Raw genomic sequence first — 14,054 nt, forward strand, 5'->3', positions numbered from 1 at the left:
AGTTTCAAGTAGTTCCCAAACTCTGATACACCAAAGCTTCGCGTTTAGTTACCAGTCGCGATCCAGTCTCTCTGCAATATCGCTCACATGCCAAACCCCGCCTCTACCCACGATCCATAGCTCATTCTCGCCGAATGCCATGTTCACAGCCAGATTGCTTCCTCCACCCACTCGTATAGTGCCAAGTGCTAGTCCAGACACAGGATCAATGACATCGACCCCGTCGCCAGCCCCGACAAAGATCCAACCGTTTCTCGAAACCCGAATACCGTCATAGAGATACGAAATCGGGTTGTTCAAGAAGCGCGCATTCGTGAGAAGGCCTCCGGCTGCGACGTCGTATGCAAAGAGGGCGCGGTTGCCGTACGGATTCTTCCTATCCAGGGGCTTGGCTTCGGAGACACCGGTGTCAGGAAGATACAACACATGACGGCCGTCTTGGAGTGGTGAGACAGCAACTCCGTTGGCGTTTCCTGTTGTAATGTGCACAACTCTCGGTCGCATGGTTGTACCGTTCACCATATAAACAGTTGGGTTTGTTGGAGGAGTGTAATCCGTCAGGTCCCGGCCCTGGAGTAGCTCTTGTTAATTACACATGTGGGATGGGTTTTTTGATGATATGCCCTCTATGAAAAGTGTCGACCTACCCAACCTGACTTCGAATCCGTGAACCAAAAGTTTCCATCAGAGTCAATCTCAAGATCATTGATACCTGCGAAGGGTTGCTCGTAGTAGTTGTTCAACAACATAGTTTTCTCTAGTGTTGCAGGGTCAATGCGGATCAGAGCTCCAGTCTCGTTGTGACTACCGTCCGTTACGACGTTATAGGCTCCATTGTAGTAGACACAACCGTGGGCATTGAGAGTGGGCGGGTTTGTTGTGATCTTTCTGAGGGTATTGTTCTTGGTATCCAGTAGATACTGCCAGCTGTGGGTACCGTCGTCACCCCCGGGAGGTCCCCACTCTACGAAGAAGAGCTCCTTGGTTTTCTTGTTGAAACATGGTGCTTCGTGACTTTGGGATGCTAACTTTTGTACCTGCTCAATCGTAGCCTTTGGTCCAAGTAGATCCATGAACCTTTCGTCATAGGCTATGAAATTCGTGGTGTTTAGGAAGGCATTCCTGTCCCTTTAGCTAAGCCTCCTCATGGAGGAGACAAGTTCGCAGGGGCATACCTCTTCTGTAAGTCTGAATCAGTAGCGTGTCCCTTATAGATAGCATCCATGGCAGATCGATTGAACGATCCTGAAAGAACAGCCACAGAAGGATCGTCATATGAAATGTACGCCCATGTTGCGGTTGTATGGTTGAAAGCATCAGGGAGATCAGTAAAATACGCGACAATGGCGAGCGGCAAAACTGCCACACTCCATAAAACCAAGGTTCTCATGTTGACAACTCTTGGCTTCTCTGAATTGATTGAATAAAGTTTCGGGGCAGCCATTACTGAAGTTATATTGTTCAGACCCGCCCAGCTTGAGAACTGTTCTGAACAGAAGTGACAACGGGTGCTATCCTTCCTTGTGAAGCCGGGCCAGTACTGAGAGCGGACTACTCCGTGTTCTTGATAGTATCGACAAGATCTCGACACTTAGCCTCTGCTGGTGGACTACTCCGCACTCGCATTCACACAGCAGCTTTGCGGATGGACTACTCCGCGTTCTCATCAGCGGCAAGGTCAAACAGCAAGACTCTTTTGGCAACCGCAATGCCGGTTCCGTCTTTGAAGACTACCGTTTCTGATCGCCAAAGCGGGGTAGTCGTACCTGAAAGAAATGCTGTCTTCTCAACTTTGTAATAAGAAAAGCTGCGATGAAGCCATTGGCCAGCATGTCCGAGAGGTGTTTGTGGTGCAGGTGGTGGATACGCGGAGAAGCTCCGCCAAAAGCACCCGGCGGGGGAAGTGCGGGGTTCCGAGTTCCTAACTCTCTAGACGGAGTATCTCCGATTACCATCTGGCGGGTAGTCGACAAAGAGTGAAACTTACCACTGGTGGCGAGTTGATGTGTGTTCTACTAAGTAGGAAGATTTTGCTAAGGGCAATCAAACCTACTGTTTCATTTATAGAGTAGATAACATCAGATCTTGAAACCCTTTTACGACTAAGCAAGTTGGACCAAAGAGTTGACAAGATTCAAAATTCAGTAAGGCCTTGATAATGTCTTCGCAATTCTCATGATATGGCGCTGAGGCCAATAGATCAGTCTATGCATTGAAATATGGTCACACTGATGCAATTCCGTTCGGGCCAAGTTGAGTTCTCCAGAAGGGGTGAGAGAGAGAAAACTTCCTGCGCGAATCGCGCCAAGGGCCTTAGAAAAGAAGGGCGATGAGAACTTGTATTTGATAGCTAAGGCATGAAGGCTCAGAAGATTTCTTCTATCTTTCATCTTGGCTTGTGACTTCGTGAGACAAATTGCCCTGTGATAAGTGAGTGGAAAGCAAGGATTATCGATGTACATTAAATTGCTGACGTTGATCGCGCAAACACAACTCCGACAAGGCGAGCGTCAAGGTTTAAATGATGGAAGTGTGCGCGAGCTCGCTTTCCGTACTTATCAGCTCCATTCCAGTGAATTCTAGGGTCCCGATCAGCGATTTAGGCTCACCCGAGCAAGGCAGCTGTTTCACTCTCGAACAGCCAAGCTGCAGTAGTCACCAGAGAACCACAAATGCCACCACAGAACAGTGGTTGACGCAGTATGGTACAGTTTCCCGCATACTTGGAAGCGAACTGTTAGCTCTTCGTCGCTGCTGAGCCTGCATTTCAACAAGACAGCCTAAGTCTCGGTGTTTCTTGCCGTCCTGATTGACATTCTGACGTCAAGTGGGGGAGATGAGAGGCTCGCCTTCGTATTCTTATGCTTGGGAGTATAGTTCACGCTTCCAGATTCGGGGGTTCGGACTGGGTCTCTGAGCTTAAGGCCGACTGTTAAGTAGTGTGGCCTTGTCATTATGTGAAGTACACGTCCCCTAAGCTGTTGCAGGCTGGAAGCAAGCTCTAATGTTATGATAGATTATAGAGTTCGGCGTGGTTTACGAGGGTGCTTATCTTCTAGAAGCTCATTCACACAGAGTCCCGGGTCGGGTGAGTTTTGGTGGAGCCAGTCTGAATCATTTTCCTGAGTAGTTACCATCGTATGGTGCAACACGTTCCAGACTCCATACGGGGGCAAGGGATGGCGATAAACAATACGAATTATTAGTCTACAGGCCAGTTCTTCACTACAGAGCCTATTGCCAGGGAAAGTTCCTATCTATAGGCAAGATCGGTTGAGGGGTGGAGTTGTGAACACCCTATGAGTCTGCTGGTTCATTGGGAAGACTCCGAAAAGCGTCTAAGAATCAGCGAGTTTCAAAAGCGAGAACAGAATACTCAGAGATTAGAAATCGACTGAGAAACTAGTTCGCTTTCTCTCAGGTCCCAGTCTGTAATCCCTTGGCAACTGAACTGCTCGTTTCTATGGTGTGACATCAACTCCTAGCACGGGATCTCATTCACTAATTCCGAAATACGATTAAGGAGAATGCGTAAAATACGGCAATGTCAAGGATCTCCCGTACCGCTCGGTATGGGGTTCTAGACGACCTTTAAGCTTTTTCTAGGCTCGAACAACGAGGTGTGGTCCAGCTAGGCGTCCTCGGAGAATTGGTGTGGGTGCACAGCCCAGCTAGCCCCCTATCACATTTCACGCTTTTCTTTTCCTATTTCCCCCCTCCATGCCCGTTACCGAAACCGAGCACAGAGACACGACCACTCCAAGGATTTCCCCCAATCATGGGTCTCAACTTGCCGAAAAGGACTATGCTCACTTTCATCCCTCATTCGCGATCGTAACTTCGTAAGGATGGCAGAGGTCAGTGAGGAGAACTGATGGCCGATTGACAGGGCTTCTTTGAGATGAACTTGGCTCTTACTCATCCACGCGGCTGGGAATTCTGCTCTGCGCTGGGTTTCAGCTTCTGAATCCCTCCACATGTGTCACTTTGCGAATCTTCAAGATCATCGATGATGCAAAGCGCAACCTTCACCTCTAGTGTGTTAGTTCTCACTCTTGACTAACATCCCCTTCATAGCCACTGCCGTCGAGTACCGCAAGCACATACGTGCAGAATACCTTTCCCAAAAAATTTGGCACGTTTTTAGCTTACCCGTTGATCAGCAGAGCCGTCATTGGATGCCAATCTAGACTCAAGTCGTTCCTCGAAACGAGGCCTCTGGTAGCTTGTGGGCCTGCCACCCCCCAGCCTTCGGTCTCGCTTTCAAGGATCACTGGCCACCTGCACTGCCTGGCCCACCCAGGAAGATCATTCTGACTTGTGCGACTTCCAGTCCATCTCTGATAATGGCATGCAGCCAACTTTTTCCTTTTCCACGTCCTCACTTGTCAAAAATACAGCCCTCGCAAGCTGACGGGGCATATGTGACTCGTTTTCCTCGCTTTCATGGATCTCGGAAACGCCTAACGAGACAGCGGATGGATCTACCAACCCGAACCCGACATATTCCATCTTTCTACTACTAGTGAACTAATAGTTCCATCAGTGCTTATATACAACTCAACGACCGCCTTTCCTCAACTCTGCTAGAATAGTCCGACTCTGCTTTGTTGCCAACAACGTTCATCACCCATCATCTCTTGCCCTCCAACATACTTACCAGAGCAAGAGAGATCAAACATCAGCATGAAGTCACCAGTCACAGAGTCGCCCCCTCCGGAGGCCGAGAAACTTCCCATTACCGAAACAAGTTCAAGCGCTGCTTCCCCGAACCTACGAGGAGACGACGAAGAAGCTACAAGTGCCGAGCCAAATGCGAATAGCGTCAACACAATCATCGATGATGCTGCCGAACCGGAAAATGAGTTCTCTGTATGGTGGGCGGACGACCAAGACCCGGAGAACCCCATGAATTGGTCAAAAAGTCGGAAGCTGGGCATCATCGCGACACTTTCCTTCATCACTTTCCTCACGTACGAAGAACTTCCCAGTAAACTGTCTCTCGTCTTTCTACACTGACTAACTCGACTTTAGGCCCCTAGCGTCGTCAATGTTTGCGCCTGGCATCCCGCAAGTCATGACCGAATTCGGCGAATCCGACGATTCGATCGCCACATTTGTTGTCTCCGTCTTCGTACTCGGCTTTGCCCTGGGACCTTTGATTATCTCGCCGCTCAGCGAGTTGTACGGCCGTGTCTACATATATCATGTCTGCAACGCCCTTTTCGTTGTCTTCTCCGCTGCTTGTGGACTTGCGATCAACATCGATATGCTCATCGCCTTCCGCTTCTTGGCTGGTTTCTCTGGTGTCGCTGTGATTACCTGCGGCGCTGGATCGATTGCGGACATGATGCCCGTTGAGAAGAGAGGCTTCTACATCAGTATCTGGAGTCTTGGGCCTCTTCTCGGCCCCGTCGTGGGACCTGTCTGTGCCGGTTTCCTTGTAGAAGCCAAGGGATGGAGATGGGTGTTCTGGATTATTACCATCACTGTGAGTGCTTCTTCTCCACTACTTCAACACCATGAGTGCGCCCACTAACTTTCCACTATAGTCCGGCGCGGTGACATTAGCATCCTTCTTTGTCCTTCGCGAGTCTTACGCACCAGTACTCTTGGAGAGAAAGGCAGCCCGTTTGCGCAAGGAGACTGGCAATGAAAAGTACCAATCAAGGATGAAGAAGAAGGGAACCCCTCGTCAGATTTTCTTCACAGCCATCGTCCGTCCTGGCCGCATGTTCTTCCGCTCGGCAGTCGTCATGATTTTGTGCCTTTACGTCGCCATGCTCTACGGTTTCCTATACATCCTCTTCACCACATTCACCTTTGTTTACCGCGACACGTATGGTTTTGGTTCAGTCGGGGCCGGCCTCTCTTTCATCGGAGGCGGTGTCGGCAACATCCTCGGACTCGCCTACGTCGGAACCTTGTCGGATAAGATCATTCAGAGACGACAAGCCGAGGGCAAGGAACCTAAGCCTGAAGACCGCCTCCATCTCATCCTCACGGTGCCCTCTTCGCTCACGATCCCAATCGGTCTCATGATGTACGGCTGGACGGCAGACAAGCAGCTTCACTGGATCCTGCCAATGATTGGTACCGGTATCATGGGTTTCGGCTCGATTGGTATTCTCATGACGATCAACACCTACTTGGTCGACGCATTCACGCTCTATGCTGCTTCCGTTACTGCTGCGAATGCCGTTTTGAGGAGTCTGCTAGGCGCTCTGCTACCTCTTGGAGGATTGCAGTTGTACAACAAATTGGGTCTTGGATGGGGAAACACCCTGCTGGGACTGCTGACACTCGCTGCGGCGCCAGTGCCCTGGGTATTGTATACTTTTGGTGAGAGGATTAGAAGGAGCCCAAGATTCCGTCAAGACTTTTAGACTATATAGACCGTTGCATGGTTATCATCTACTTACATAGAAGGCCTTGTCTAGTACATATTCTGCTTAATAAAATTGCCACATACCCCAGGGTCTCGCATAATCCTCGTCTTGATACGGCACAACACTCCATAATTATGATTTGTTCAAATAGTTGTTCAGTTTCCTTAAGTTGGTGCTGCATTCGCTTGGCGGATGGCGCCGTCATTCGCAAATTGCCTTTGGGGGATTTGATATTGCAGCCGAAGTAAATGAGCCTTGGTGATGAAGAATTCTCCCGCATGAAAAAAGACTGCAGATTCATTGAGATCATGGCTGGTTTGCGCAAAGGGGCCAGTCATTTCCTCTAATATTTGGATTTCCAATATACCGATTACTTTGGACATAGAGTCTGCTGATTCCGTACTACATCTATGATGGTCATGATACGAAAACAGAATAGTTCATGTCACGGGAAGTCTAGAATGGTCGGATAGCTAGGTTTTTAGTGTCGCCCATAGCGGGTGAGTTTCTTCACGATCCAATTGCAATTGCAACCCGGACTGGATCTGATTCACGGATCCTGAGACCACTGTCTTCATCAGGAACTTTAGATGGGAACACAGGCATCGCAAAGGGACTCGCGATGAGCCTGTAAGGATAAGTCTTCTCGACGAAATTCACCTCCATTCAGACATGGCATAGAATCTGTAGTTGTCGGCTAGAGGTACCAAGTATATTTTGTTAGCCGCCAAGAGTCCAGCCATCTTCAACCGGGGAATACTGATACTTATAGTTTTGTTGCGTATACTTTCCGGGGTGAAAAGTGACAGTCGTAGTTACTTTAGCTAATTTCTTAGCATTGTCAATATCGTAGGCTCAAGTTTGTTCTCTCCGCAACCGTCATTACAGTCGACGAGGTTCCTAGCGACTGGTCCTATGGGAAGAATTGTTGCATTCTCATGTACGTAATCATGGCCGAAATGATTTCCATCAAACATGAAATTTCTTCTTTCAATGCCCGGCATTAATCCCACAGTCTACTAACCTATCATAATCTTTCACTAAATAAGGCGGGTTTTCAGCTCCTCACTGGGTAGGCCCGAGATAATTAAGTCAGAAGTCCAGGAGCATCTCATTGTGTAAAAAATCGTAACGTTGAATGGAGAGACCAACACTAAATCCTCACATGTATCCAAAATTGACCCTGGCAATCTTACTGCAGCCCAAGCATAATCCAACTCCGCTTTCTCCACGTACATCATTGTAAACATGCCTCACTTGGTCTGACCCATTCAACTTCTTGCCCCCTCTCCAGGCGGACAAGCAGCTGTGTTTGGCAACACATCAGTAGCCCCTGAGCCATCAAAGTAACAGGTGCCCAGGTCATTTTGGCAAGGAGAGTCTGGGCCTGGGCAGCACCAACCGTATGATTTCCATTCGTAGTTCTACAACACTAATTGTTAGTCGAATGCCTAGAGGTACGAACGCAGGAAGATAGTTGGATCCTAGTTCGGTCGCCTGAATAGCAAGAGACCAGGTGTACTCACATAGCACGGAACCGGAGATGGCGCAGCACTAGTTGAAGCTGGCGCGGCAGACGTGGCAGTCTCAGAAACCTCAATTGTGGTCTCAGGAGACGTTGCCGTCACAACTTCCACGATAGATGACCCTGAAGATGACTCCACCGCTGATGTGATTGGATCAACCGAACTAGAGAAGGTGCTTGCTGGTCTCAAGCTAGTTGGCGTTGGCGGACTAGAGCTCATTGTCGTGGTGGTTGACTCCGCTCCTGCTCCACCTCCACCTCCACCACCGCCACCAACAGGAGGAACAACGGGCACACCACCAACTACAGGAATAGCAATCGGAGCCACAGGGACATACGGATTTCCATTAGCATCCACAGTTGTATAAGTAGCTGTTGTGTAGCTCGTAGACCATGAGACGCCGGAAGATACGGTCAAGGAGAAGGTTTCGGACGAGACAGATGTGTGTGTAGATTCTCTTCTGCTCCAAGTACTCCTGGCACTCGATTCAATCGGCCTTGAACCTGTGCTAGATATCGAATCGGAAGATGTTACTGCAGAAGTAGTTCCCGAGGAAGTGGAAACCGCGGTGCTAGATAAAGATGTACCAGAAGTGAGTGTTGAGGACGTAGGTGCGCTAGAACTGAAGCTAGAACTAATGCTGGAGCTAAGCGTGAAGGAGCTCTGAGAGCTGCTGGCCTGGGAACTGGAAGACGAAGACACACGGGAGCTACTGCTGCTAGAGGACGAGGCGGTGTTGGAACTAGATGACGTTGAACTCCTGCTTGAAGACTTGCTAGAGCTAGAAGATCGCTTGCTTGAGCTCTTCGAACTTGAGGACGTCGAGGATGATCTAGATGATGTCGTATTGCGGTGGGTTGTTGTGGTATTGGTGAATAAATGAGTTGAAAATGTGCTTGGGCCCGTTGAGTTGAAAGACGGTGGGGGAGTAACGGTGGGATCCAGTGGGCCTGTTTGACGCGGAATCAGGCCATTGTGCCGGTGGGCGGTATGTTTGTAGTGTTCGGCTCTGTCTAGCAACTCATGAGCCGCTGCCGCTCCGTCATGGTGTCGAGCCTGCACAGAGAGTGCCGCGACGAGGAATGTCAAAAGAGTGAATTTTTGCATTTTGCAAGACTATCAGCAAACAAAAGAGTGACTGCAGAAAATACAAGCGAGTGCGAGAGTTGAGCATGCCAAGACATCACGAGTCACTGAGCAAAGAGCCAACTTCGCCCTTTTGTATTTTTATCCGACGGTCTTAGTACCTTCGATATCAAAAAGCTTAACGCAGGGCTGAGATGTCAATAGAGTGCTCAAATCCACTTGAACCCACAGAGGTGGCTCGGCATCAAGACATTTTACTTGGACGGAGCGGTAATGGCGGCAGAGCCCCTGATTCACGGAGCCTTCGGTTCGTGTTGGTCGCCGAGCGTGACCAGTCCGCTTTCCGCTTCCGCGGGCCGCCGAGAGCTATGGCCTAAATCCGCTTAATGAACGCGGTAGCATTGCGTCTAGAACTCATCCGATCAAGCGCCGCAATGCTATGGGTGCCATGTGCTTGGCAGGAGGTAAGGCTGGTACTCGAGTCAGTGACTTTGAAACTCCTTCTTAATATCGCCGTGTAAAGATAGTGCCACGACCCATTCGCCCCTGTCTGGCAGAGAGGCTGCTCAGAGTGTGTGGATCTATAGCTGTCCTTTTATCAATGTAAATGTCCAAGCGCCGTTGTGGCATGTCGTCAGAATCCGTACAGACGATGATTTCAATGGTCCGGAATTTTCACAATTGTCCGTCGCGGTCTTCCAATTATCTCAAAAATCAAACGTACCAAGTAAGAAACCCACTTACCCAGTGCACTATGAAAACAATTCCTGCCCCGTTTCGCACTCGACGCGAATCTCCAGTCGGCCCAAAGAAATCCGTTGAGAAAACCTCACTTTTGGGCCAGTTCGCTCTTGATACTTTCTTCTAATTTTTCTTTTTTTTGTCTAAACACCATGCATAATCTTTCTATGTAGACTCAGTTACTGAAGTGTTCCCAGCGGGATGTGTGTCCCAAGTTGCAATGAACTCTCGTAAAATGGTCTCAATGTTTCGAAACAATAATTCCCTTTTACTTTGGATTCCATCGCAGTCCTCATTTGATAAATTCTCGCCGTCTTCCTCCGCGAGGTTGTCCGAGACGATGTGTAAGTAACCGAACCTGACTTCCACGTCCTTGGCTGCCTGTGCCATGTGCCATGTTTCGCAGTCAACCCAGGAACAAGTCTCCTGCCAGTGCCGTAACCATTCCTTTGTCTCGCACAACGGGGACGAAACCGAGACATGCCGACCCCGCATAACCAGATCAGATGATGCTATGGACTCCATATCTCGGAGAGGGTCATCCCAAGCTATATCTTTGTCTCCCAATGACGATTCGTCTCCCGTGGCAATTCTATCGTTGGCGGAAACGTTCTCTGCAAGAGACCCAACTTTGCTAACATAAATAAGGCACTGCATCTTCGAGATTTTTCGCAGTACACGGACTAGAGACCCTGCAGCTTCGCTCCAGAGACCCTCTTTACATCCTAGCAGCGTGATACTTTTGCCACTGTCAGACGCAAAGGTATACCAGGCAAATAGCCCGTTTGGATGTTGCGAGCCCCACGTAATTCCAGAAACGAGTTGACTCAGCCTGTGGACTTCACCGAAGATCACAACATCTGTTGCTCCAAGTTCTGGAAGATTCGATTGCCGGAAGACATCCTCGCTTGCCGCATCTGTCGGTATAATCGTTTCCACCCTGGTAGCTCTATTCTCAAACTGTAGGTACGTCGATATCACTCTGCTGTAATGCTGAACAAAGGCTGCACAGGGAAAGCAATTGAGTTCCAATGTCAAATCGTCGATAATCGTAGCGGTCGGGCGCCAAAAGTTGAACCGTGTAGGCTGCTTTTCGATTTCCCAAGAGGATATTATTGCGGGAGGGTCTCTTTGAAATGAGCCGGTGACTCGAATCGTCTGCCATCCTGATCGTTTGATATCTTGATGGATTCTTTGATATATGTACTCCCGTAGAGATTTTCCCATAGAATGCTCATCCGGGATTAGACTGTTGTGTTCTTCCAAGGCATGAGTGCCAAGAATTCCCAGTTCAGGGATATCAAGTTCCTCCTGAACATGGGAGGAAATCTCCATTGCATCTGCTGCGAAGGACATCTGTCGAAAGCGTCGATTGGGCCATTTTGACCATCAAATCTTCGGACGCCTTGAGACTCGCTCGGTCAGCGTTTTAGGATCTGTGTTTTATTTCATCCCCTGGCCTACATGCACATGCCCTTCCAGTCTCCATTTTGCAATCGACTGTTCAAATTCTTTTTCTTACTTAGAAGCGACTGTCTGGACAATGATCGGTCTGGGCCGAAGTCGCAATCTACAAAGTCAGGTGGGCTGGGCCGCTGGCGGTTGATGCTTGGCCCATGAGAACACGAGGTAAAATGACGATTTGCTTTGTCATTCCCCCTGCCTACACGGTTACATGTAGAGGGAGGAAAGCGGTGGCGGTAAGAATTGAAGCGTTGTTCGGGTCAACGAACAACAAAGCCACCTTCCTGGGCGCTTGCAACGCCAAGCAACTCGATGTTCAAATTCTTTCAACTACACCCTCTCTACCGTGGACTAAGTCACCACCGCCAGTGATGTTCGAGGTTCCCATTGAAGGAAGCTCCGTGGTGAGCGGAATATTGAATTTGTAATCATGGCTAGCTATTTTTAATACTTGAATCTTTCATCTGCTCCTCATTAAACGTCGTCGAGGCCGCACTCGCGGACCAAGGCTCGCTGTCCAAGTCGCTACCGTTCCGCTCGATCGCCGCCTCCAAGTAATAGTGGGATGACTTCCCCTGACTCGGCGCCGAGGACTCTATCTCAAGCGAATCCAGCCTGATGGGCTTCTGTGCCGCGTCCTTAGGCCACGACTGGGCGTCTGCTTGGTGGGACCTCAAAGAGTGCGAGCCAGTGTTGGCCATTGCGAAAACATGCCGTTGCTGGTGCTGGTGAGACTTGTCGCCAGCGGATGTGGCCCGGACGTTCCATGTCCGTGAAGACACGAGGACCAGGGCTTTCACGAAGAGGGGCCGTAAGGCTGGGAGGCTACTGCACATGACGGCGGCGTTGAGCTCGGCGCAGGACCAGTCTATGACGCCGACGTAGTCCCCTTTTGATTTGGCATACGTTAGCACAGGAGTCTAATCCTGTTTATTGGAATGGCCTTGAATGACGTACACGTAGGGTCGAACGTATGAGCAAAGGAAACAAGTTGTTTGAGTCGGACCATGCTAGCAACACATGCACTGGTTCGTCGCCGCGTCAGCTTCCCTTTCGTTACAGGCGATATCATGGACGGCGAATACTCACAAGGAGCCAAGGGCAAACATTCCCAATAAAGCAGCCTTCTTTTTCTTGTCTAGCTGGAGCCTCATAAGCTCCGGAACGGGGAGGACAATAAGGACAATATCCTCTAGAATACTGCAGGCCGCGCCGCCATAGCTGATAGCCGAGAGGTTGAGACATTGACTCGGGACAGACCGGTTCCAGATGGATTGAATCGGGGTACATTGGAAGATGATAAGAAGTAGGAACATGAGGCTGCGAGTAGTGAGGAAGATCAAGAAGATGTTGATCTTGAGGCGGAAGGTCTTGCCGGTGAAGACACGATAGTAGAAGCAGGCGATGGAAACTTTGGCAAATCCTCTGAACAATAAAACAGTTAATGATCGTCTTCCTCCTTTCTAGGTATTGGACCTTTGACGTACTGCACGAAAATATAGAGCATCTGCAAAACGTAAATGATCTACAAAGCATTGTGAGCAAAACCGACGACAAGTATAAAGTACATAGGTTGTACGATCTCGTACCTGCAGGATCATCTTGCTGTTTGCAGGATCGATATTCCAATAGTGATGTCCGAACCCCAAGTCACCATCTAGCCATTCATCCTGGTAAGTATTTACACCTTTGGTCGATCTGGCAAAAGAAAGGAGGAGCATATACTTGCGTAGCCGAGCCCGGATATTACTATCAATATTGCCTGCAATTACCTTATTAGACAGATTACTCTCATCTACATGTCATATAAAGATCGCAGACTTACCATAGCAATTAAAGCCGCACCGTCGTCCCACCACAACCTACTGGCGACTTGTATGCGGGCCACACATCGAAGAAGCACAACCACGAGAGTCATGGTGGGAAGGGCAACGGAAAAGAATTTGGCAGGACGTGCTTGCTCTTCAATGGGGTAGTCCTTGCACAATTCTTGAGAAACATTGACGGTGGCTTCATGGAATCTAGTCAGCGATAACCGCGTGTGACAGAGCTTCAGCGCCTGACTCTGACGTACCAATCTGGTCGTTGAAGTCGCATGACTGCTGTACACACTGCGAACTGCGCGCCTGCAATGGGATGTCGGTGCAGACGCAGTCTGTTATCTTGTCAATGGCGCAGTGGGCGGAATGGTATCCGTCGAGGAGGCATCCTATCTGTGATTCAACAGGAGGGTCAGAACATGTTCTCTTGCGGTCTTGATGCCTAGGTGACCTTACCGCGCAATGTGGGACTCTCGCCATGAGAGCCGTTATAGAGGATGAGTTATAAGATGTGGACGCCGGCTGGGCGACTGCGGCCAGAAGCAGCACGATACCGACCCTCAGGATTCGTTTCATCTCCATGATGGAAGACAGGCTCTGAAGCGTTTCACCCGGCGTGGTGAATAATCGGAGACCGCCCCTGTCTCTTCCATCTCCAGTCCCCCCCCCCCAAAAAAAAGGAACCCAAGGCCGGGCACGGCAACATCTTGTATCGGAGCCCGGGGTCAGGGGTTCGAATTGGGAAAACACCAGACGAACGCGGTCGCCTTTGTCGAAGTCTCTGGGCTAGCGCCCTAGCAATCGTACCATGCACTCAGCACTAGTCGGCGAGACAAGAACGCCACAGAACGCCTGGCCGATGGGATGAGTGAACGAGCGTCTGAGCGATCTCGGTATGGATGTGACAGGTCCCTAGAATCGACCCGGATCAACATGGTCCGTTTTAGGAGGATGAATGATCCAGTTGGCTCAATGGCTGACGAGCATTCAATTATCTAGATGATCATAAATCATCCAAGTATTCCAGA

At 49.6% G+C, this 14,054-nt stretch overlaps 5 protein-coding genes across 5 annotated transcripts; 1 reads left to right on the plus strand and 4 right to left on the minus strand.

Moving 5' to 3' along the window:
* Positions 1-48: 48 nt before the first annotated feature.
* Positions 49-1,390, minus strand: BDZ83DRAFT_592737 (AkeP protein; the record flags this gene model as incomplete). The annotated part of the gene is made up of 3 exons (XM_060506559.1): positions 49-570; positions 648-1,122; positions 1,176-1,390. The coding sequence occupies 3 exons, from the start codon at positions 1,388-1,390 to the stop codon at positions 49-51; spliced, it is 1,212 nt and encodes a 403-aa protein (XP_060358256.1).
* Positions 1,391-3,720: 2,330 nt separating this feature from the next.
* BDZ83DRAFT_745394 (major facilitator superfamily domain-containing protein) lies at positions 3,721-6,386 on the plus strand (the record flags this gene model as incomplete). The annotated part of the gene is made up of 4 exons (XM_060513189.1): positions 3,721-3,842; positions 4,824-4,973; positions 5,035-5,491; positions 5,553-6,386. 4 exons carry the CDS (start codon positions 3,721-3,723, stop codon positions 6,384-6,386), a joined length of 1,563 nt encoding a protein of 520 aa, XP_060358257.1.
* A 1,011-nt stretch (positions 6,387-7,397) lies between these two features.
* Positions 7,398-9,022, minus strand: BDZ83DRAFT_735760 (uncharacterized protein; the record flags this gene model as incomplete). Its single annotated transcript, XM_060512974.1, has 2 exons — positions 7,398-7,813; positions 7,916-9,022. The coding sequence occupies 2 exons, from the start codon at positions 9,020-9,022 to the stop codon at positions 7,661-7,663; spliced, it is 1,260 nt and encodes a 419-aa protein (XP_060358258.1). The 3' UTR covers positions 7,398-7,660.
* A 927-nt stretch (positions 9,023-9,949) lies between these two features.
* BDZ83DRAFT_537592 (uncharacterized protein) lies at positions 9,950-10,975 on the minus strand (the record flags this gene model as incomplete). Its single annotated transcript, XM_060503372.1, has 1 exon — positions 9,950-10,975. A coding segment is annotated over one exon (1,026 nt), but the record flags the coding sequence as incomplete, so codon positions are not given.
* Positions 10,976-11,515: 540 nt separating this feature from the next.
* BDZ83DRAFT_735761 (uncharacterized protein) lies at positions 11,516-13,736 on the minus strand. Its single transcript, XM_060512975.1, has 9 exons — positions 13,483-13,736; positions 13,281-13,419; positions 13,032-13,216; positions 12,932-12,968; positions 12,796-12,863; positions 12,694-12,731; positions 12,296-12,631; positions 12,164-12,231; positions 11,516-12,095 (listed from the first exon to the last, which is right to left on the minus strand). The coding sequence occupies exons 1-9, from the start codon at positions 13,606-13,608 to the stop codon at positions 11,641-11,643; spliced, it is 1,452 nt and encodes a 483-aa protein (XP_060358260.1). The 5' UTR covers positions 13,609-13,736; the 3' UTR covers positions 11,516-11,640.
* Between the last annotated feature and the right edge of the window lie 318 nt (positions 13,737-14,054).

This window comes from Colletotrichum acutatum, assembly GCF_030867785.1.
Source record: "Colletotrichum acutatum strain CBS 112980 chromosome Unknown BDZ83scaffold_198, whole genome shotgun sequence".
Taxonomy (NCBI): Eukaryota; Fungi; Ascomycota; class Sordariomycetes; order Glomerellales; family Glomerellaceae; genus Colletotrichum; species Colletotrichum acutatum.

Excerpts from the sequence above, each read along its gene's own strand:
- BDZ83DRAFT_735761 (XM_060512975.1), bottom strand. The coding sequence starts at position 13,608 with ATGGAGATGAAACGAATCCTGAGGGTCGGTATCGTGCTGCTTCTGGCC. Across the intron at positions 12,632-12,693 it reads ATGCTCTATATTTTCGTGCA|AGGATTTGCCAAAGTTTCCA; the intron begins GTACGTCAAAGG and ends TTTATTGTTCAG. Across the intron at positions 12,096-12,163 it reads TCATACGTTCGACCCTACGT|GGGACTACGTCGGCGTCATA; the intron begins GTACGTCATTCA and ends CCAAATCAAAAG.